General features: G+C 34.6%; 1 protein-coding gene across 1 annotated transcript; it reads right to left on the bottom strand.

Annotated features, from left to right (window-relative positions):
• Positions 1-241: 241 nt before the first annotated feature.
• On the bottom strand, positions 242-23491 carry LOC100890574 (adhesion G protein-coupled receptor L4). Its single transcript, XM_030981392.1, has 13 exons — positions 23407-23491; positions 22703-22920; positions 22162-22211; positions 21744-21852; positions 9553-9665; positions 8805-8907; positions 7636-7837; positions 7024-7090; positions 6445-6511; positions 5381-5496; positions 4744-4870; positions 3590-3631; positions 242-2838 (listed from the first exon to the last, which is right to left on the bottom strand). The coding sequence occupies exons 1-13, from the start codon at positions 23489-23491 to the stop codon at positions 2761-2763; spliced, it is 1377 nt and encodes a 458-aa protein (XP_030837252.1). The 3' UTR covers positions 242-2760.
• Positions 23492-24950: the final 1459 nt, after the last annotated feature.

Genomic DNA, 24950 nt, shown 5'->3' with positions numbered 1-24950 from the left:
GTTTAAAAGGTAATGTAGTATTCTCAAAATTAACATAATTGTATGTTTGAACAACGCTGGGTTCCGTCTTACAGCTATGTAACGGAGACTGCAAACTTGTGATTTATTAGAGGACCTGCGATTGATTCGCAACTATTTATAACACCGGGTTCCGGTATATCTCTCACCTTGCTCATTGCATATTTCATATTAAAAAATGTGTTGACTACAAAAGAAAAAGTATACATGCAGTCTTTAGAGATTTCAATTAAATAAGATTGTAATTTATTATATCAGTAATGAACTCAGATAATGAATACTTACGAGCATAAAAGTAAATCAACAATCACACTACGATAAATGAATCACGAATGAATACAGTAATTCTGTCTTAATAGTCCATTAGGTACTTTCACTAATTATTTGCAAAAAAAAGACCTAGCCTTAACAACTAAATTATTCATAAGCCTTGTATATTGTACTTGTATTGGTTGAATTAGGGCCTTTAGTGAATATTCTTAGATGTATGTTTATCATTTCACATTCTCAATAAAATTAAATGGGGACAAATTAAATGTTCACCTACTTCAAATATTAACAAATTTGGTACGGTTATGAATAATTGAGTTGTTAACTGTTCATTAACGCACTAACACAAAATCGAACGGATAAATATTCTTCACAATTATGTTACATCTTGAATTCTTATGTATGATTTCCATGCAGTAATTCTCTCGATTTTGTCTAATTGGTTCAAAAGCAGTCGTGGAAAATTAATTAATTCATGAAAGTTTCAATGAAAAGATAAAGTAGATTCTTTCATAGCCGTATAATTGTATAGTGAATGGATACATGATAATGGTGTTAATAGTTGATACAATGATAAACCTCTTTCAAATATGGCATATGATATTCCTTATGTCTTAAAACCGATCACTTTACAGCGTACATAAACATATATATACAATTACGTTTCATTCTTACAAAAACAGGACTGTGAGATATGTCAGATGAAAGTCATATGCCAGTAGCATGCCAGTAGTATGTTACTTGTTAATGTTACTGTTTAGATTGAGATTTTACAATGAAATATTGATGCAACCTAGTTTAAAAACATTTAATGTAACAGTCAACATGCAATCAATTTATATTTACCTTGCATACAATTGCAAAATCACATTAACATGATATAATATATGTAAAAATGTATGAATAGTTTAATAAAGCCACTTGAATATTTACAAACCCTTTCTACCCCTTTTCCTTTTCTCTTGTGTTTAGCTAAATTGATCTTCAATAATAAGTATACACAGCTTCGAGAGAAATTGATCTTCAATAATAAGTATACACAGCTTCGAGAGAATACATTACCTATCAAAATCATTTCACGATTTATTCATTTTTTTCTTGTATATTTTTAAACTCTAAAAGTTGCAATACTATGAGTGCATTTTCCATTTTAATATAATAGAGCAGCATTGGAATCGAAATATTACACTTTACCGATAAATGTTCGTTCAATGATTGCATAATATTTCAGAAAAGATATGTCTTCACACTCTGTTTGAATCATTTTATTGATGGGAATTTTTGTTTCAGATACACTATTATTTTAAAAATAAATATATCGGGAAAAAAATATCCAATACAAATTTTTTTACAATAGTATAATTTTATCCTTCATTTTAAATGATAATTACCAAAAAAAAAATCGAAGTTTCACTCTCATTAATGAGAAGCGAACATAGAGAATTATCAATCGACTTTCGGAGCTGTCGGACCCTTCATGCTCGAGCACTTTTTCAGGGTCAATTTAAACCATGACACTGCACTGTGTTTAGAATCGTCCCGGCGTAGTGTCGGTAATGATTTGATCCATAGTAGCTAATTCTCACATTATGAACTCCAAAATACACGCCACAAACAAAAAACACAATCACAATCGCATTTTTAGCAACCAGTTAATTCACATGCTTTTTTGTCTGAAGTAAATAAAGAGAAAAGAATGAATAAAAAAAAGTGGGAAAGAAATAAAAATCACACAAACATTATCTTCATCACCTTTAAGGTTCATACTTAGAATTTGACCAACCAAGAAAATATACATTACAAAATGATTCAAAGATTATTCATTATTAGTCTTTTCTTTGAAAATGTATAAAGAAGCATTTATTTTTTATTGCTGCATTAATATGTACATGTAAATGTATTAAGTCACAACTGATGAGTTTTTAAGATTACCGTTTGAAACAACTTGTCTACAAAGATCGCTTTTTGCGTTTGCCTTGAGCGGTCTTTATAACCAGGTTCGACTACATTAAGGAGAGAACCGGTTCCAGAGTGTACAAGCAGCAGAGGAAAAAGCTGCATCACCAGCCAGTTAGTTACTGAGTGGCTGAACAATTAAATTTATGTAAAAAAACATCGACGATAGCTAAGCTTCGTGCTCACATTTTGAAAAAAAAATCCGTCATAGTGCCTATAATTTTGATAAGCGAAGAGCAGTATATGGTAGCTCGAGTTTATATAACGAGGGGGTACCGGCATCATTGGGGGCATCGGGAGAGGGGGGATTTGGGAAGGGGTCGTATCGTCGTCTGACGTCCCCTTTCTACCTCTTCCCTTTTCCATTTTCCATTAATCCATAACTTTTACCTAATTTAATACCCTTTGATTAAGCGAGGCACGTGACCAACGTTCCTAATTTTGTCTATGCCACTGCTTGAAGGGAATTATTATAACCATATCGCTCTCAACAGGACTGCTAATCTTAAATTGTCGTTAGTTCTTTTGATCATCCTCTTCGTTCTTCTTTTCGTCTTCATCCGGGTTTCTGGTTCGAGAGATAGCAGCATGAACCTTTATTATTCAAATAAAGGAAACAGAAAATAAAGTAATAAGTTTAAGAAATAAAGAACTAAAAATAATCAATTGAAAATGAAAAGATAAATAATAAAATAAACGAAAAATGAATGATAATCGGGCGTGCCAGGAGGGTCAAATCTGACTGACATGAGCGCTATACAAGAACCCACTATTATTATTATTATTAATATTATTATTATTATTAAAAATGAATATTGTAATAACTGACCACATAAATGAATGATAATGGCTCAAAAATTGGTCGCATGCAAAAATTATTCCTGATAGACATATGTGTTTACATATAAGTACGGAGGGGTTTGATAATTGCAACAGTAATTTTCTTAACAATATATCGGGTTTGCTCTCGCTATCATGCATATGAAATTTGAATTCAAGATAGTCGTGTCTGTTCTTGTAATGAAGAAACTTTAGTCAAAAGAGGAAATCAATCTTATTCTGTATTTGTTTGTTGGTTCAAATAGGCAGATGGATTTTTTTTTCATTTGCCACCCTTTCCATCCTCTTTCTTCACCAAATGTGAAATCCCATGGAAAACAGTAGAGACCCCTTTTTGTGATTGAGTTACGTTGAAATACTCTGTAACTCAGATCAATATAATTAACATCTCTCGAGAGCCAGAGGGGCGTAAACATTCTGTTAAAGTATATGCTTTAACTACCTTCTGGCTCCAAGCAACCCATATCATTTTGTTATTTCAGGAAAAATAAACAAACAATCATACCTCTGGATTCATTGGACAGTAGAAGATGAACACCAGAATACCCTGCAAAAAACAAACCAAGTATAAACGATAAACTAGGGTCAAGCAGAACCAGACATTCTTTATACTGCATATATATGCTGGTTATGATAACATATAACAGCTCTTTTAGTTTCATCGATAAAAAAGTTATTCGGGTAGACTCTACCGCGAATCGACACAAGGCAATTTCAATAACCTTGTACGTCATTTCCTGAAAGGTGTGAACATTACAATGACGTATTACTTAAATACGAACATGATATTTATGATATTATGAATTAGGTAAACATGTTTGATTGCGTGTAATTAGGTTTTTACAGATGTGTATCTGGGGACCGATCTTTAACGTCACCATCCGAAAGATCTGACTCAATTTCAAACCGAGGTCGCCTGGGCCAGTTTGTTGGTGAAGATTTTTTTTTAAGGGCAGCTGCAAAGGATCTTTTTGAGATGTTAGAGACACTTCACGCAAATCCTGGCTGGTAAACTTTAGGTATGGAAAGAAATGTTTAGTAATTTTTTCTGCAACTGCAAATGGTAGACGGAAGAGATGGATGGGGATGGAGAACGCTGGAAATCATTCATCTTAAACACGTTTGTCAAAAAAAAATTAAGAAATGAACCCCGGAATGAACCGAAAGCTTTGTATGTTATATGTTTTCTAGGTTACATCATTTGATTTTTTTGCTTGTATTTGTATATAATAATCATAGCATTATGACATGATTGGTGGTATAATAATGTAAATAAGGGGAAGAATGCAATACCCTATTCTACTGCCGAGAGGAATGGTAGTCGGATGAAATATGAAATCGTAAAGTACGCGCATATCAAGGTGACGCACGGGCCTACTAAAATTGCCTTTTTTTTTTGCCTGTTTCACAATAGGCGTCATTTTTGCTGACGTAGGAATGCGTCAACGAATGGTGTGGTCTTTGACGCGTGATGTGAAGGTTAAATCATACAAATAATCATTGACGCAAATATTGACGTAAAAGATAACTGCTTTGACAGTCTTGATAAGCGGATGTAATGACGCAATCGAATTAACGCCACGTGTGCAATATGATAAAAAAAAAAAAATTCTTCAAAAGTCTTTGTCGATTTTAAAAAGTCAGAATCTACCATCTTACTTGGATCATGTTGAAAATGATGAAGAGGTAATCGAAGGCGATGATGGATCTGAAGACGAGCAGGGCATGCCAAAACCAGGCCATCACGAGAACGAAAGAGAGGATGAGTGACGATGAGAGGCACAGACTAGAAGATGAAGGAGATAATACAAAAAATTGACATTGAGATTGAGTTTTACAAAATTATTCGACACGTGATCTATTAGCAATATCTATGCGGTCAATATTACATCGAGACCAATCGTCCTCGAGACTAAAAGCCCACGAGACTGAAAACAAACAAAACTATTAAACAAACAAAGAAAAAAATATGCATAGACATTGATAGCTCAATGTCGGTCTCGTGGGCCGTTGATCCTCTGCACCCTCTGAAAAGTGGTAAGAGGGCCCACGAGACCTACATTGTCGGTCTCGTTATCTGTCGGTCGTGTGAACCCTTCAGAATGATCTCAGAAGGACTGTCACACCGGCATTCACGGTTTCGTCGATTGTCGGTCCAGTGTGATGTCGATCTCGTGGGCCAACTGTTTGTGCATGAACCCTCACAAAGTTTCAGAAGGCCCACGAGACCGGCAATTTTAGCTTTCTTGATGTCGGTCTCGTCGATCGACTGAAACGTCACAAACTGACTTATTACCTGATTCGCTTTCGTAGTTTCTTGGCCCACTCAACGTATCCGTCGATGTCCTCTGTATAATGATCATCCATCTTGATGAGATATACCACGGTGCAGATGGCGAGGCCGAAGTTGATCTGAAAAGATAAGATAAGTGAAGGGCAAGGGTTAAAGTGGCAATTCAGGGAACACTCTTAAAATTCCAATTGAGCAAAAGTAAATTAAACATTCAAGATGTCCAAGGGAAGAAAACATTTTTTAACGTTTGCATGGAATCATCCTTCAAGGTTTGCCTCAGCATTTGAAAAGGGTGAATCTATCTTTTTGAAATTATTTGAAAATTGTTATCATTTGCGTTTTATAATTTAATAAAGAAAAGGGGTATTAGGAAGAATAAAGACTTGTGACACTCCTACAAGCTCTCCATTTAAAACCTTAAAACAAATCCCTGTTAGCAAATATTACAATCTGAGTACCTAAATGACATGTTAATATATCGATAGTTTAGACTAACTTGTAAGCAAAATTGGTCTAAAATCCTCCACTCCAACATTGAAAATTGGTGCACAGTGACGCTCCTGATGTATTGTAATATAGTGTATGACAAATTTCACGAGTAAAACAAAGTTTCAGCGTTGGGAAATTTCCCGCTGATTAGACGTTACCTGCAGGTTTACAATGGGAAGTGATTATTCACAATTAACGCGCGATGTTTTGCTATCCTTTTTGAAATTTATCCTTTATTTATTGTTCTCAAACAAATCTAAAGTTATGTTCTGTTTTTTTTTAAAACCCCGTCTGTACTAGTTTGGCCAGAAGAGATTAGACCACACAGGCTTTCTCATCAACTCAGGTGTCCATAAACATAAGAAAAAGAGGATCATGGGGACCAATGGTCACCGTTTAGGTATTGTTTTCTATATAGAGGGAGAAAGTAGCTACAGTGGGGCTTTAAAGTAATCTCAAATGACTAGTGAATGTGCTCAAAACTGCCAAAATAGAAATATTTGATACTCTTCTTTCCACATGGAATTCGATTCAAATCACAGAAAACCAAAATGACAAAAATAATTTAATCAACATACCACGAGTGCCAGTGTGATGAGTGAAATGAAGATAATGTACACGTTCTCAGTCTCGACCAGCCAGCAACTAAAGAAAAACATGTAAATTACTTAATAATGAAATATTGTCTATATTTCTAGTGTTTGGAAAACTTGGCGCTCCATAGATCAGTGTACATGGTGAACTAAGTCAAATTAGGTTTTTTAAAGGGTTATTTTGTAATTTTCCTTTATTTGTTCTCATTATAATTAAGCACGATAAATAAATATCTTAATAAATATGTGATCTTATTTAATCTGAAAATTACCTTGAGAGACTTGTTGGCTTCTGAATCTTTGCTTTATATATATATATATATATATATATACCCATGTTAATTGTCTTTATTTGTGTTAACCAAATGTGGATATAAAATTGAATTGAATTAAACCTGAATTGAAGCTAGGTTTAAAGATCAAGTTGAGTACTGCGTATGGATTACATTATGAAATAAACTCTCTGGAAGCAAATGAGAAAATGCGTTTACCCTTTGAGTATGAATTGACACCATTGGGGCATTTAAACAATTCACGATGAAATTGAGAGATGTCATGACCTACCTGTCCGGGGTACCGAATCCATACGGAATTTCCTTGTACAGGAGGCCAATCAATAGCAATGGTCCAGCTAAGATGAATGGGAAACAAGGAGAGTACAATTATCTTTAAAATAAATAAACTCAAACAAGACTTAATGCCATTTAAGTTTGAGTGTTGATATATTTCCTTTTTATGTTCTTTCATAATTGATCTTAGTCTCACTTAATAGCCCAAGTATCTCCCTTTATGACGACATCTCATTTTCAATGATAAATAAATCATGGAATGTGCAGAAAACCTATATATGACAATAAGTCAAAAGCGAAATGTGGCAAAAAGCATTGTTATTGTCAACAGTGGATTCCCTATTTGTTTGGAAGATGGGTTCTGATTTCAATCATAACTTTACAGTCAATAAAAACGCATAAAAAAATTCATCTTCCAAACAAAATGCGAAGACAGCATTAGACCTCAAGTACCACCACTTCAACATAATCTAATATACATTTTCCTCCTCCAAAGAATAGTAGAATACACCATTGACGTTCATAACTTTGTATGACCCCTTAATCTAACTCTTGTTTTCCTTTTGAAAAGTAGTTTTTATCTCATACGTACTAGTCTAAAACTTACCCCACACCAGGAGAAAAACCCTAGTCAGTCGGATAGGTTCAGTGATGCTCTTCTCCGGGACTTTGAGCGGGCCGAGGTTCGACTCTCGAGGCTTACCATGTAGGTAACACGTATTGAGTAGGACTGCGGTCTGGACCACCAACCACAGGGCGTAGACCGTGTAGAGGTACTGTAAACCAGCGGCGATGATCGCGCAAACGAGCTGCGGGAGTAATTGGAACGAGACAGTAATGTTCTATGTTAGTCGAAAGACCAATATTCTAGGACCATGCTTTTTGAGGAGGAAAAGATGGGAACTATGTGTGATGGAACACGGACTCAAATGATTTATGTGAGTTCTAGCTTAAACACGTTGTTGCAATTCAATGATGAGACAAAGGAGACATCCGTTTAACTCATGTTGGTTCCTTTATTGTGACACCGTCGTGGATCATCATTGGAAAGTGAAGAGAAAATTCAACAACTGTGTGGGATATTCCTTAAGGATTATTTAAAGAGTTCCCATCTCAACATAGAAATGCTGGAACTGCAAGCAAACTGCTAAACTGTTGGCGACTGTCGTCACTGTAAGCGAATTGCTATTACGTAGATAACAACTATCGTCTTCCCCTTATTCTCCGAACTATTTCTTCTAGTCTCGTCATAAGTCTTAAACATAACTTTCAGAACAAGAAAAAAGTCATTCCATGACATCATGGAATGTGAAATTCAACGACATACTCTTTCATGGAAAGGGCTTACCAACATATTGATCCCAGCTTCAATATCGAAGCCATTCTGATAGCATATTGAAGAACGCATGGTCATGTTTGTTCGCCCCAAGGTGGTATAATTTCCTGTTTTTGTTTAACTTCTTTCCTCTTTAACATATGAAAAGTGTACATGAAGTCGTAATGTGAACTATAACAAATTAATCATCTGACACCGTATTACACTGTAAATCAAATATCGTCATTTGAATATTCCAAAGAAAATGCCCCTCCCTCCCCCTAAAAGAAAAATACAAAGAAACCCGATGTCCAGCTCCCTCCTAACCACCTCTTACCACCCTAGCCCTGTGCGGAGAAACAGTCAGAAATAGGAAACAGTCAGGTGGAAGGGGGGGGGGGGCAGGAGGGCGATGTCGCTCGTATCTACACTAATTGGCAGGTCTGTACATGTGATCTTACCAGGTTGCCTGTAGCCTTCATTCCAAACAGAAAGGTGGCATTTCCTGCAAGGGAGCTTACGGCGATGTTCAACTGAATCTTGGTTAGTTGAGACCCTTTCACACTGGATACAAAAATAATTCAAAAAATGTATAAATATCAGTGAAAATGAGAAGCATTTACGTTGAAATGGGAAATTCTGTGAAAGTCTGTAAAACCACTGAATACGAGAGCCTGCATGCAGAGAGCCGATGGGAATATAATTCATGCCCTTAATTCTCACAATCCTGGATCTGACCGTCTTTACTTATCCACTAGGCCACTGGACACTGGGCAAATATTAGTGCTTTGCATTGTAGATAATTTTATAAACATTAAACCTGAATAGGCATTTATTCATTTTGTTCGTTTTTCCCTTGTGCTATTAGGCCCTATTTATTACAATTGGAGTTAATTTGACTTAAATAATATTATTACATTAGTATGTTGATTTTGAATGCATCATACAAGTTTCGATTTTTATCAAATGAAACGCCCCCTGCGTTCACAGTAAATATGTTTAGGTCAGTAAATTCACATTTTCTTCCCTCTTTCTCTTGATTAATTGATGTTAAGTTTGTAACATGCTCATGAAAAAAAATCATGGGTGATAAGTTTACTATACTTTACGTTAATCATTGAATTGTTATGTTGTTTCTATCTTTAAATCAAAACAAAGCAAAAAATAAACTAGAAAAAATAAATCTGAACAAACAAACAAGCAACTGACCCAAGAGTGACAAAGACGACGAGCATGACCAGGACACCGATGACCGAGATAAACCCCAAGGTCTTCTCAAGAATTAAGAGAATGACGGCGTTGATTCCATCCACCTTGAAGCTCTGCATTAAGGAAAGAGTAATAACTTTGTATTAGTTTCTTTTCTTCTCAAGATAACGCTGTAATATAGATTCAAAAAATTTAGCATCAGATATTATATCATGGAACGATAGATGCTTTCTATGTTATTCTACAAGTCAGGTTGGAATCTGTAGTGAATACGAATCGTGCCATTCGTTGCGTTGAAGCGGGAATCGTCGTAAAAAATATTCAATTAAACAAACAAACCAACTAACTCTCTTACCATTCAATACATGATTATATTAAATAGCCTACATAGATACTGATTAGTGATTGGTCAAAGCGCCAACACGTGACTATATAGAGCTGCAAGGATCTCCAACTTTATATTGCCCGATTGACGTCACCTCGGTCCGTTATATTGGACCGAGGAGCGTCATCACCTACGTCATACTGCATATATTTAAACGTCTTTGGTTGCCGCCCTTTGGCAGCCGCAGTGCCCTGCATGCAGACAACGAACTAGCCAACAGCTCCGCGCCGCCGCCCCGCACCGGCACCCGCGAATCTTAAATTTCTTCTGACCAAACACGGCGAGTGCAAGTCGATTTCAATCCCTCGACGAGGAGGAATTATACAGAATCGTTGACACGAAGGATTCCCATTGTACAAAAGCAGGGTTCAATTCATCGGTGAACATTCTTAGTCAGTACTGTATAGAAAAAGGCACTTCCCAGTAGATGAACGTTCTATGCTGAGGTAAGATGAACGACTGGTGAGCGATGTACGCTAAATTAAGATCCAAGATAACTCGACGCTACGGACTAGAAAGATATTTTAATAGAGTGAGGGAATTTGACATTGTGAATGAAGCACAATTTAAACAATCCAGTGAAATTTTTCAAGGCAAACTAGCTGGCAAGGAATCTGTCACCCACAAAGATCCAATTTCTAAGGAAGGCTAAATAAAATCCTCGTCAGCGTTAGATGTGAACACAGCTAAAGGGTGTCAGGCCAGATCTGCCGAAAAATGGGAACCAATATTGAGCTTTGCCAACAATGATAAGATAAATAACAACATAATATAAATAAAAACAAACTAATAAGGCACTGGTTTTTTTTTTAACTATGACCAAATAGCTAAATGGCCCTTTGAGAGCCTGAAACTTTTCAAAGATAAAGAATTAGAAATCAATTACAACTTTTTCTTGTAGCATGGACCTAGATTGACCTCCCATAGCTTACTGAAAAAATTTCAACATTGCTTTATGTGCATGAGGTATCCCTAAACAGCCAATTGTTTACGGAATTTTGTAACAAAATTGACATACCTTTTTGGTTGGAGCCGAAAAAAATATATACCCACAAACAATATGTTTTTTTTTCTATTGATGTTTGATGAGCATGGGTGGATCTAAAAGAAAGTTAACAGTAATCTGAATTAACTCCTGTATTTTGATGGAACAGTGCAATTAAAAATGGTGTTTCGGACGTTACATTTTCCGTAAACAATGTAGACCCTCATTTAACCCACCAGAACAATAAATTAATGAGACTGTTTATGGTTTGAATAGGCTTATTAGTTACTCCAAGTCATTAAATTAAAAGAAAATATAATTTTATTGTAGTAGCGCTTATATTAGAAACATACTCAAAATTTGAAAAAGTTGTCTCATTTTCCGTAAACAATTTTGTAACGTCCGAAACAACTTTCAATTTGAAGTAGCAGAAAATATATGAACTGCAGGACCTATCTTTCGTAATTTTTTTAAAACATTTCATGGCGGCTACCCACCAAAAAAAAGAAATTTGCAATACATCATTGCAATACTATTTTATAGTTAAAACCAATTTTCCGTTAACAGTTGTAACGTCCGAAACAAATGTAACGTCCGAAACAAAAAATACCAAATAAATGATGATAATCCATATTTGAGGGTATCTGGAGTGAATAAATCATTATGAAAGAAGTTATTATAAGTGTTAACTCAAGTCAAAACACAAATCAGGTATTCAAATCCAATAATTTTGTGTAAGCTCAAGAAAGGTGTTTCGGACGTTACACTATTTGATTGTTAACACATAGTTTGCAAATTTCAACTAATTTTCGATCATATGTGCAAGTTACGATTTCACAATGCACAATCCTGTTGAAAACACTATTTTGATAATTTCATTTAGATCTAAATATAAAAATATGAAGAAATATGATGCGAAAAACCAAATTTCCGTTAAATATCTGAATTTTCTGCAAAATTGGCTTATAAAACATAAAATATTAAAGCCACTCATTGTGATGCAAGGCATGGCTGGCTGCTTTAATATATCCTTATTTGTAATTTATCAGAAAAAATCTTAATAAAAGTGACTCATACAAAATATTCAGCCATTTTAACAGCACTTTCTGGTATGCTGTTAGCACGTTTCGGATGTTACATTAAACTGTTAACAGACATTTTCATAATTTATCTAGTTCAAATGAGGGGCAAAGATAGATGTGAGAATAGCAAATTTCAATTTTTCAACCTCTCCTCTTGCTATTTACATTGCTGTGTGTTTGCAAATCATCAGGTTTTTATTTTTACAGAGGTTTTTCCAAATTATGTCATATAACCAAAAATTGTATGGTCAATCTAAACTATTTGGTAGGTTACAAAAGCTAAAAATCATCCACTTAAGCAATACCCAGTGTACATGTACATTACACGGGTATGATACAGGTATATAAAGTTAATAAAATCAAGCAAATTAAAATGTTTTTCTAAAAAATAATGGGAAATATGGATTTTCATTTGAAAATACCTTTTAAAAAGGGCACTTAGTACACGTAACTAATCTGTGTAGAAAGTACATACATGTATAAAAGAAAAGGGCATTACCAGTAATACCTTATTTAATGATCCTTAACATATACAAGTAGTATCTTCTTCAAATGTATGCATACATACAAAATGTATAAGCTAGTGTAGGGATTTATTTCGAACTTCTGAAACTCCCCTTCATATCCATGATTCATCCCTTTCATATTAATAGGTCATCCCTCATTTTCATTCACCCTTTTCATCCACCATCCTTTCATCTGTCTATCTCTCTCTCTCTCTCTCATTGGTTTCAATGTTCACCTGATGCAGTCGAGCTTATATAGTATAATTTGCATATACTATGAATATTCAATATATACTCTTGGTTTATGTTTGAATATTCAGGAATACTTTGTGATGTTGATTTATACTTGTATCGGACTATATGAATATTTATTGATTTCTTCTACTTTGCATGGAATGTATGTGGAATGCTACATAGAATGCTGTAATGCTTTTACACATTAAAACCTGGTCAGTTAGCCAGTAGTTATCAATCCTACAACATATCTGCTGGGCTGCCTCTGTGTTAAGAGTGCTAGGAATTATCTGTTAGAACCGCAACCCGACACTAGTGTGAAATATAAATGGGCTGTCCGTTTTTTTTTTCTTTTCCTCTACGAAATGTCAAAGTTGGGGGTGCGGCGCTGCGGCCTTATCGCCGGCAAAAACGGTACATGTTTAACCTATACTGTATATTGTTTGTCACCTGTGATATCGGCACAGCAAGAGTTAAGATCTATCAACCAACCAACCGACCAACCAATCAATCCATCCATTCATCAATCGGTCATCAATTAAATAAATAAATAAATACTTATTTAAGAGCATTAAAAAATGTTGTCGTTTGAAACAGCCTCCTAATACAAATAGTGGTAAAGGATGATTGTTACTACAGTAGTATTATAACCTAAATCATACACAATTTTAAAATACATCTAAAATGTCTCATTCTCGAGATGTACAAACATTAGGATTCACTTATTTCTTATTACCGTACTTACATGACTGGGGGTACTTTTTTTATAGTTTTATTTTTAAAAAGATTTTTCAATGTTTTGCTTACATACATGTATGTGTTAGTGATATTATTGAATGACACACTATATAGTTGAAGGCAAAGAACATTAGCAAGCTGATTAAACATCTATATTGTAGAGTTTGTAGAAATTGATGATCTCATTGAAATGTTAACATCGTGTAACATCCGAAACAAACCATAGTTAATCCTAACATGCAATAAAGAGTATGTTTCTAAGTGAATTTTCTAAGGAGTTTTGATGCCTAAAATTGCTATTAGCTTTATATTTCATTCTGTTAGATCACATAAACATTTTAACTACCGGTACACATTCTTGAAATGAATAATATACCTTACATAAATTGAGTGGTCGATGAAGACAAACTTGGTATACATGTATGTGCTAAACTAATTAAAACTGCACAATTTTTTTCCATAAATGTTACAGAAGTATTTTTCTGCAAACAATTAAAGTAACTGAGGTCAGTAATACCTAAAGAAAAGCAATTAACTTGAATAGAGTTATAATGTTAACAGTGTGTAACGTCCGAAACATCAGTGGTGTGACATTGAAAATTATTAGGCAATGCACTGGTTCCCAAGTTTTTCGCAAGTATTTACCTTATATCATCAGTAGTTATAATAAAATAAGTTTGACCTAAGAAAAAAGCATTTTACCTATTGAATTAAAAACTTGTTATTGTCAAAACCCTAATTTAGAGCTATTTTTCACTTTCAAGGGATACAAAATCTGTATTTTTCAAGATAGAAACTCAAAAATTTGCATGAATAATCTCTGAAACATATTCTTAAAGACCCAACATATTTAAAGGTGTAGTTAATAGCAAATGAGTTTTATATCACAGTTATAAGTTATGCTATAGTTCACAATAAAATTGTAAAAACTCAAAGTATTCATATCTGGTGAATAAATAAGGAGATAGATTAAGGTCCAGAATTTGCATTTCTCAAAAATATGATTAGTCCTGTTCCTAAAAATACAAGTTTGAAATGAGTAAAAATAATTTCATTTTGGACCCATTTGTGGACACATTTGGTATAAGTTAAAAAAACCAGTGCCATAAACAAAATAATATTTAATACATAATAGATACTTTATCCATAAATACACGAAAGAAAACTAAGTGCAATGCATCGACAACTTTCGAATTGTTGAGACTATATATATATTTTTTTTTTGGGGGGGGGGGGGGGGGGGGGGGGGGGCTTGAAGCACAAAGCTTGCCATAATCTAGGTAAAGAGTAAAGCAATTCTCGGATTTACGTCACCCCTTTAAAAAAATGACGTTAATAGTTATTAAGAAAAACACCAGCATCAAAACATCGATGGAAAAATAAAATAAAGCGGTAGAGACAGTGAGAGACAGAAAGACAGAGGACCTGAAGGGAAAAAGAGAAAGAGAGAGAGAGAGAGAGAGGTTGATGGAGTGAGGGAGAGAAAAGGGAAAGTGAGGGGTTGTGAGAAATGAAGATTAGAAATTATTAGACCCCATTCCTCACCTATAAATCAGTGAATTTGTTTATTTGCATTTTATTCACAGCGTTAAACCAGTGGCTACCCCTACTCCCACCGACCCCATCCCATGACGCCAGTTCCCTTCAATCTTACAACATGACCCATTTTTCGCATCGCCCTAAGGCATAAAATAAAAACTTGTTGTATTGCCCTTTGCGACCGACCCAAAAATTTGTAAAAAATTTCTGTCGGCATTTCAATCTTTTTTTTTTAAACCGTTTTTTAGAATTTGTTGTATTAATGAATACAAAAATATGTATTTTGTTTGACTTAGGATATATATGCATGAAATGAAATTATTCAAAACAATCTTCACATTGCTAGCAAGTTTTACATGAAGTTGAAAACCAACTTCGTCAGCAGGGAAGCACAGAGTGTTGTCTCAACACAACATTGCAAACCATGGATTATTATGAGGTGAAAAAGATATGAATAAAATGATGACTCTGAAACACATGTATACACCAGTTTACAGTTGTGTGCGACATTTTAAACAAGGCCAATGACCTAGAGGTCATGTATTTATGCGTAAATTAAGATTGCGCCCATGCAAATTATGATGATATCACTGCCTGCGCGCTGCGTTGTGCGCGCATATCATCATTTGCATGGGCGCAATCTTAATTTACGCATAAATACCAGAGGTCAGAGGTTATTGGCCCCAATTTTTGGGCCAATAACCTCTGACCTCTGTCTGCGCATGCGCACTGATACAACTGTAAACTGGTGTATTAAGGCATTAAAAACTGAGAAATACCAGCCAAGAGAGGGCGGGAAACAAATTAAAAACTGAAAAATATCGGCCCAAAGAGGGCGACAAAAAAAAAGTTTAAAAAAAAAATCTTTTCCGACCGAATTAAGGGCAATACAACAAGTTTTTATTTTAGGCCTAATGCTACATTACGCGCATTGTTGGAAAAAGCATTGTTGCGTCACAAAAGAAAGATGACGTGTACACAAACGCATGGTAGCGTAACTCTCGGTGCTATGGCAATATGAGCACTGTGTACACACGTAGTTCTTATACACGCATTATATAGTAAAACAAAATATCGTACTACCTATTTCTCCTTACAGCTCTTGGATTATGTACAAATGGATTATATAAGAATGGATTCGTGTGTGTTTATGTATTAATATTTGGAGGAATTCACTAAAGGTAGGAACACGTCACTAATTTGTTTATATTATAGTAGAGTTATCTGTGTATTAATGAAATAAAATAGAGCTAGTATCATAATTCATCATAGCCCGTACTCCGTAGTATTGGTGCGCGACGGATTTGATGGTAGTACATGGCCTCATTTTATAAAGGGTTGCGATTGATCCAAATCAATCGCAAGTCCTCTAATGAATCGCAAGTTTGCAGTTTCCTATGTATTATTTACATAATTGCGATTGATATCAATCGTAAATAAGTTGCGATTAATCGTTACTGTCTATAAATAAAAAGACGGGGCCCAGGTCTGCTTATTGAGAAGTCGCAATAAAACGTTGATTATTATGAAAGAGGGTTTGTGGCGTTATGTTGGAATACGAAGAAAATGCATTCTCACTGAATCCGTATTCACTAACGAACTGCTTCGTCTGCAATAAGACTTTCTGACTGTTGAATTTAGCCCCCCCCCCCCCCCCACCCACATCGCGTGTTCTGTTGATTGCATGTTTTATGTGTTGTCTGTTTTATTAGAGTACCCAGGACTGAAATTAATCTACCATCCGATCAAAACATTTCCTCATTTTAATCAGAAAATCGTCAAAATACATGTACATCTCATCATTTTCATTGTTGAATTTCAACATTAATTTAGCACAACGCAGTTAGACTACCGATATAAGGGCAAGACATATTGTGCAACTACATGCCTTTTGGATGATTTCTTTTAGATCTTAAATTGGAATATAGGGTGCTCTTTGCATGTGTTCTTTTTCCTTCCATTGGTTTCTTCCTTGCATTGTTTCTTTGAATGGTTGGTTTGGCACGTCGGTCAATTAATTTTCGTCAACATTCATGTAGGTGTGTGATTTTTTACTCGTCGATTTCATCACACACGTCATTTCCGCGGCATGCATGCAGACACATAGCTGTTTCAGGGCATAAATCAGAGACCAGTCCCAAGCACTACGCCTATGTCGAAGAGTCCGAAAACGAAAAGTGAGTCTGTGCCTGTCAGATAAATGTGCAACGAATGGTACCAATACCAATGTAGCTAGTACTAGCAGTCACGGCAGTACGCTTAGCCTTAGACCTCCGTACAGTCCGGTCTGTGCTAGTCCAGGACCTAGTTCCTCTTAGGACCTGGTTCCGTCTCATCAGTCGCCACAGAGTCAGACCAGTAAACTTTATGTTGACAAAAGCGTAAAGCATCCGTACAATTTTCATAATTCAAATTGTACGGTCAACATTAATAACTAACTATAATCCTATCAAACTGGACTAGACTAATATACGTTCTCCCGTTTTCTGTGTTAGCAATCGTTTTTAACGTTTTTCAAGTTTTGAATTTGAAGTTTGAACATTTACTGAGTTTAAATTTCTAGTGTGTAATAGGATTGGCCTCGAACTTAAAGTCAAAGAGGTAAGTCAAATTGAGTTCAGCATGTTGAATTAATGTAGGCCTAGATCTAGATCTACATGACACGAGCTATTACTTTGACTTTTATTGACATTTTCTTCCTGGAAAATTGCAAAAACGGACTGTGTACTTGTGTATACTGAAACTGTGAGAGGCGGGAAAGTAATGACAGAGAGAAAAGGATTACAGTACAAGAGTAAACACAGCGAATAAGTGAGGGAAAGATAGAGAGAAAATGATAGAATAGTGAAAACTAGGAACGATATAAGAGAAGGTGGTAGGAGGAGGAAACGAAAGATAACATAATGAAAGACAGAAAGATAAAGTGATAGAATGATACAAACAAAGAATAACATAAGAGAAGGTGATAGAAGGAAGAAACGAAGGACAGCGTAAGCAAAGATAGGAAGAGAAAGTAATAGAATAATGCAAACAATGAATAACATAAGAGAAGGTGACGGAAGGAAAAAACAAAGAATAACATAAGGAATAGTGGGAAAAATGGTAGATCGATAAAAACAAAGAATAACATAAGAAAATGTGATAGAAGGAAGAAACAAAGAAAAACATAAGGGAAGACTGACAGAGAAAAACGATAGAATGATAAAAACAAAGAATAACATAAGAAAAATGTGAAAGAAGGAAAAAACAGAGAATAACATGAAGAAAGATAAAACGAAAAAATTATAGAATTATATCAACAAACAGGAACATAAGAGATGATAGAATAAAAAAAAAGAATAACATAAGGAGAGACAGAAAGAGAAAATGATAAAGAATAGGTAATGGAAAGATAGAAAAGAAGATGAAACATGGAAAAACGAAGAATAACATAAAGAAAGACAGAAGGAGAAAGAAATATAAGGAGAAAGAGAAATAATAACGTAAGAAAAGGTGATAGAAGGAAGAAACAAAGAATAACGTGAAGATAGATAGAAAGAGAAAATGATAGAATGATAACAACAAACAACATCATAGATGGTAGAAGGAAGAAAAAGGATTACATGAGGAAAGACAGAATGAGAAAATGAAAAATAATAGATAATGGACAGATAGAAGAGAAGATGAACGATGGAAATACAAAAAACAAGACGGAAGATAAAAAGAAACAATGATATAATAATAAACAAAGAATGACGTAAGAAGTGAAAGAAGGAAAAACAAAGAGTAACGAAAAGAAAGACAGAAAGAGAAAGAATAGAATGATAAAAACAAAGAATAACATAAGAGAAGGTGATAGACGGAAGAAACAAAAGATAGCGTAAGCAAAGATAGGAAAAGGAAATAATAGAATAATATAAACAATGAATAACATAGGGGAAGGCGACGGAAGGACAAAAGCAAAAATAACTTAATGAACGGTGGGAAGAAAATGATAGATCGATAAAAACAAAGAATAACACAAGAGAAGGTGATAGAAAGAAGAAACAATGAAAAACATAAGGAAAGACAGAAAGAGATATAATAGAATGATAAAAACAAAGAATAACAAAAGAAAAATGTGATAGAAGGAAGAATCAGAAAATAACAAGAAAAAAGATAAAAATTAAAAAAATGATAGAATGATATTAACAAAAATAACATAAGAGATTATAAAAGAAAAAAAGAATAAAATAAGGAAAGACAGAAAGAGAAAATGATAAAGAATAGGTAATGGAAAGATAGAAAAGAAGATGAAACATGGAAAAACGAAGAATAACATAAAGAAAGACAGAAGGAGAAAGAAATATAAGGAGAAAGAGAAATAATAACGTAAGAAAAGGTGATAGAAGGAAGAAACAAAGAATAACGTGAAGATAGATAGAAAGAGAAAATGATAGAATGATAACAACAAACAACATCATAGATGGTAGAAGGAAGAAAAAGGATTACATGAGGAAAGACAGAATGAGAAAATGAAAAATAATAGATAATGGACAGATAGAGGAGAAGATGAACGATGGAAATAAAAAAAACAAGACGGAAGATAAAAAGAAACAATGATATAATAATAAACAAAGAATGACGTAAGAAGTGAAAGAAGGAAAAACAAAGAGTAACGAAAAGAAAGACAGAAAGAGAAAGAATAGAATGATAAAAACAAAGAATAACATAAGAGAAGGTGATAGACGGAAGAAACAAAAGATAGCGTAAGCAAAGATAGGAAAAGGAAATAATAGAATAATATAAACAATGAATAACATAGGGGAAGGCGACGGAAGGACAAAAGCAAAAATAACTTAATGAACGGTGGGAAGAAAATGATAGATCGATAAAAACAAAGAATAACACAAGAGAAGGTGATAGAAAGAAGAAACAATGAAAAACATAAGGAAAGACAGAAAGAGATATAATAGAATGATAAAAACAAAGAATAACAAAAGAAAAATGTGATAGAAGGAAGAATCAGAAAATAACAAGAAAAAAGATAAAAATTAAAAAAATGATAGAATGATATTAACAAAAATAACATAAGAGATTATAAAAGAAAAAAAGAATGAAATAAGGAAAGACAGAAAGAGAAAATGATAAAGAATAGGTAATGGAAAGATAGAAAAGAAGATGAAACATGGAAAAACGAAGAATAACATAGGTAAAGACAGAAACAGAAAGTTGTATAATGATAAAAACAAAGAATAACGTAAAAAGGTGATAGAAGGAAGAAACAAAGAGTAACATGAAGAAAGATAGAAAAAGAATTATAGAATGTTAACAACAAACAACATAAGAGATGATATATAGGAAGAAACGAAGGATAGCGTAAACAAAGATAGGAAGAGAAAGTAATAAAATAAAACAAACAATGAATAACATAAGTGAAGGTGATGGAAGGAAAAAAACAAGAATAACATGAGGAAAGACAAAAAGAGAAAGTGATAGAAGAGAAAGTGATAGAAGGAAAAAACAAGAATAACATAAAGAAAGACAGAAAGAGAAAGTGATAGAATGATAATAACATAAGAGAAAGTGATAGAAGAAAAAACAGAAAAACAGAAGGGAAGACAAAAAGAAATATGATAGAATGATAAAAAAAAGAATAACATCAGACAAATGTGATAGAAGGAAGAAACAGAGAATAACATGAAGAAAGATAACCAGAAAAAATGATAGAAGGATATTAACAAACAATAATATAAGAGATGAAAGAAGAAAAAAAAAGAATGACATAAGGAAAGACAGAAAGAGAAAAGGATAAAGAATAGCTAATGGTAAGATAGAAAAAAAGATGAAAGATGGAAAAACGAAGAATAACATATTAAAGGAAAGATATGGAAAGAGAAAGTGATATTATGATAAAAATAAAGAATAACGTAAAAAGGTGATAGAAGGAAGAAACAAAGAATAAAATGAAGAAAGATGGAAAGAGAAAATGATAGAATGTTAACAACAAACAACATAGGAGAAGATAGAAGGAAAAAAAAGAAAGAGAAAATGATAAAGAATAGATATTGGAAAGATAGAAGAGAAGATGAAAGATGGAAAAACTAAGGATAAAATAAGAAAAACAGAAAGAGAAAATGATAGAAGAAAAACAAAGAATGACACGATAGAAGATAAAAAGAAAAAAATGATAATAAACGAAGAATGACGTAAGAAGTGAAATAAGAAAAAAAAGGAGTAACAAAAGGAAAAGAGAAAATGATAGAATGATAAAAACAAAGAATAATATAGAGAAGGTGATATAAGCAAGAAACGAAGGAAAGCGTTAGGATAGATAGGAAGAGAAAATAATAGAATAATAAAAACAAAGAATAACATAAGAGAAAGGAAATACAAAGAATGAAAAAATAGAATGGTAGGAAGTGAGGAAATGATCAATGATCTCTGACCAAGTTCTCCGTTTGTTGCATATTCCAAAGTCTAATATCATCAATAGACACCGTCGATTCGTGATCCATATTTTCACAATTTCAGCGCAAAAAAATGAAAACAATACTTGAATCTCGAGCAAATATACAGCAACCGTCAAACAAAGCGATATCCATAGAAATTACACATGTTTTATACGCATCGCTTACGTTAGAACTTCCTCGCACGCAGTGCGCCCGGTTGTCAAGTCTCATGAGTGTAGTAAGTCGAATAACTAATGATGTTAAACAATGAATTATCAATAAAGTTTGAATATATTCATAAATTACACTAACCTTTGGACCGCGTTGAAGTGCAATAGTAGACAGATGGTCACATCTACAGGTCACGTGGGTATAGTTCGAATATACAGCCTTGCATCCCTCTGTCGTCCAATCCCAACCACTGCAAAGTTAAAAACACGTGATGTAAATGAAATATATTTTCATGAATCAAGAATCAAACAACCAACGAACCGATCAACTAACCGACACCTCAAATCAAACTAGAGAAAAAACAGAGAAATACACTTATTATAATATTACACGTCTGTTGTTGGTTTGTTGTCGTTGTCGATGTGACTAGGGAAATAAAGAGTTTAGAATAGATATATTACTCGTATCGATCTTTACAGTGTGTTTTAGTGATAGGTATGATAGGGGTTAAAAGAAATAAGTCACTTATCACTTGATCATTATTAACTTATTTACTTACTTCTCATCTTGCTTCATCGAAGTACAGACTGGAATTTCATTATCGAAGTCCTGTAGAATGAAATATAATGAGAAAGAGACAAAAAGATGCAGAAAATGGGTGAAAATATGAAAATATGCAACCATAGCTACCAGTGGGGTAGCTCCACGAGAATGGGGATTGAATAGCGGGAAAATCAATAAAGAGAGATTAAGAGAGAGAGAGAGAGAGAGAGAAAAATAAAAGGATAAAGAAAGAGAGAAAATGCGAAGGAGAAATAGAAAGAGAGGGAGAGAACGAGAAAGAGAGAGAGAAAGAGAGAACGAGAAAGAGAGAGAGAACGAGAGAGAGAGAAAGGGAAAGGGGGAAAGGGAAAAAAGGAGAGGAAAACAATAGTGAAGGAAAGATGATCGGACCACCATTCAGATCCTCTCCCTGATCAATAGACTTGGTAAATCACGTTTTATCCACCCAGTAAGAAGGCCGCCCCTACACCCCCGACGCAAGTGCGCCCTCAATAACTATACACACGCTACGCCTCTGGTGGCCATAGCCTACATACAATTTTGACGGGAAAGATGACGTCCACATATTCCCCTTCGCGGAGATACAAGGGGGCGCCGTTGTAGCAGTAAACAGTCACGTTGACCACGGAGTTCAGCGACAATGACGATCCGGCTGCTGCGTTCTCGGGCGTTGACCCGGAGTTGTTCGATGGCTTAGACGGGCTCGTGTCACAGTCCTCTTTGGGATCCTGAAAAGCCTCGATTGCAACCTTCACTAGAAATAGATCGGAAGGAAAAGAGATTCTTACGCGATGGCAAAGACTGTAAAGCAATAAACTTGGTTTTCATTTCAATACCCTACTGTCATGGCTGCAGATATAGAGACCATTTTATCTGCCATGAACTTTGCACCATTCAATAAGTCATGCACATTATTATTTTGTATAAATGCGGTCATACAATTACTTTGATTTGTTCTCTCTCGCTGTGTCTGCTTAAAGAGTAGTTACCCTACAGAGCTTTAATACGGCACATAAAAAAGAAGGTTTGTAGGCCTTTAGTTAGATAGCAGTATAATCAACGGCAGCTTTCCTACCATTAGGCAAATAATTGGGGTATTTGTTTCAAGAAGTCACGAAACCATGACCATCATACATATTTGATATGAAGTAACCATGGTAACCATCAACATTGGGGAATATATATCGAGAAGTCATGAAACCATGACCATCATGCATAATTGATGTGGAGCTAGAGGAACCATGGTAACCATCAAACTCGCTTTCACACAGCGTCAACTGTCTGTGCTTCGACTTCATGGAACATTGCCTTGGCAGGTCACACATATCGCCGATAACAATAGCTATAAATGTAACTATTGAACAGTTCTCCTGACGTTTAAGTGGACAAAAACACAAAGGGGTGGGGGGGGGGGGGAGAGAGAGAAAGAGGAGGGGAAAGAGAAAATCAAGAAGAAACTAGACTTGAATTCGTCACGAAGACGAATAAGGTGGTCTGTCTAAGTCTTATGATAGATTTGAGAATGGGAGAAGTTATATAGACATGTAAACAATGATGATGATGATGATGATGATCTTGATAGTAATGGTGATGACGATGATGACGATGATAATGATAATGTTGATGATGACGATGATGATGTTGATGATTATGATCATGATCATGATGATCATGATCATGATCGTGAGCATGATCCTGACATCTGATTGAAAAAATGAGGGAGATTTAGATAGCATATAGTCTCAGCTACATTATACTCAAAAATCAATAAAAAACAAGCAAAAATAACGGCGATATTGCTCGCAAAAGACAGGAATGTAGAATCCAGATTTGAGAAAAAGTCATGTCCAATAGAGAATACACGCAAAATGTGAAAAATTGACATGCCTCCTTTAATCGCAAAAATACGCCATGATGCTTTTGTCAAAATGAAAAATCGTGGCGACGGCATTTGTTGAAAATTGTCTCAGTCGGCTAAAACATATCAAAATTTGGAAGAAAATTGATCAACATTTACAGAGATACACTGCAAACAGTATGCCTAGGGTGTGATTGTTACGTCACAATGATGGAGTTCGGTCATAGTGCGCATTTTGTTATATGCGTAATATACATTGTCATGGTCACCAGCAGCTGGTGCGCGATGAAATGTACAACTGGCTCGATTATTGCTCACTACTTTCCCACGCATTTTGCCGTTGACTTTTCAGATCGAGCAATAATATTTATAATGTATTTCGTATAGGCGTGTTTTTGCCCATATGCTATATATTAAAAGAGCTCGCACGCAATAATGCAAGGCCGTCCAGAGGATTTTTTTATGTTGGAAACCGGGGTAAAATGCAATAAATTATTGAAAATTTATTGCATTTTCTGTTTTTTTTTTTAATTCATGGAAACTGCCCCCTACCCTAGCCCCCGCTGCGTACAGTCATGGTTCAGTGACAAAGCAATGGCCTCGTAACTGTGAGGCCCCAGGATCAAAACCGTGTCGATGTGCTATAAGGGCCCTTTTGTGGGGCATTAATCCTCATTACTGTCATTTATGACTTAAGGGCATAGGTCCCCTAGTTGATAAGCATAGGAGCATATACATGATTTAGCAGTCACGCAAAACACACATTGGCAAATCATTGTTCAATAAAATCTGAGAATTATACTATTATTTATCTAGATCTAGTATTTTTAAATTATTTTTAAAATAATTCCATAAATTCCGGATAAAAAAAAAATATTCCACCTTTATGAGCGACAGTGTAGGAGGCTGCCCCCAAAAAAGAAGTG

Source organism: Strongylocentrotus purpuratus, unplaced genomic scaffold (genome assembly GCF_000002235.5).
Source record: "Strongylocentrotus purpuratus isolate Spur 01 unplaced genomic scaffold, Spur_5.0 spur5_scaffold_12, whole genome shotgun sequence".
NCBI lineage: Eukaryota > Metazoa > Echinodermata > Echinoidea > Camarodonta > Strongylocentrotidae > Strongylocentrotus > Strongylocentrotus purpuratus.
Note: the sequence above shows the minus strand (reverse complement) of the source record. Positions and strands in the feature narration are given on the sequence as shown.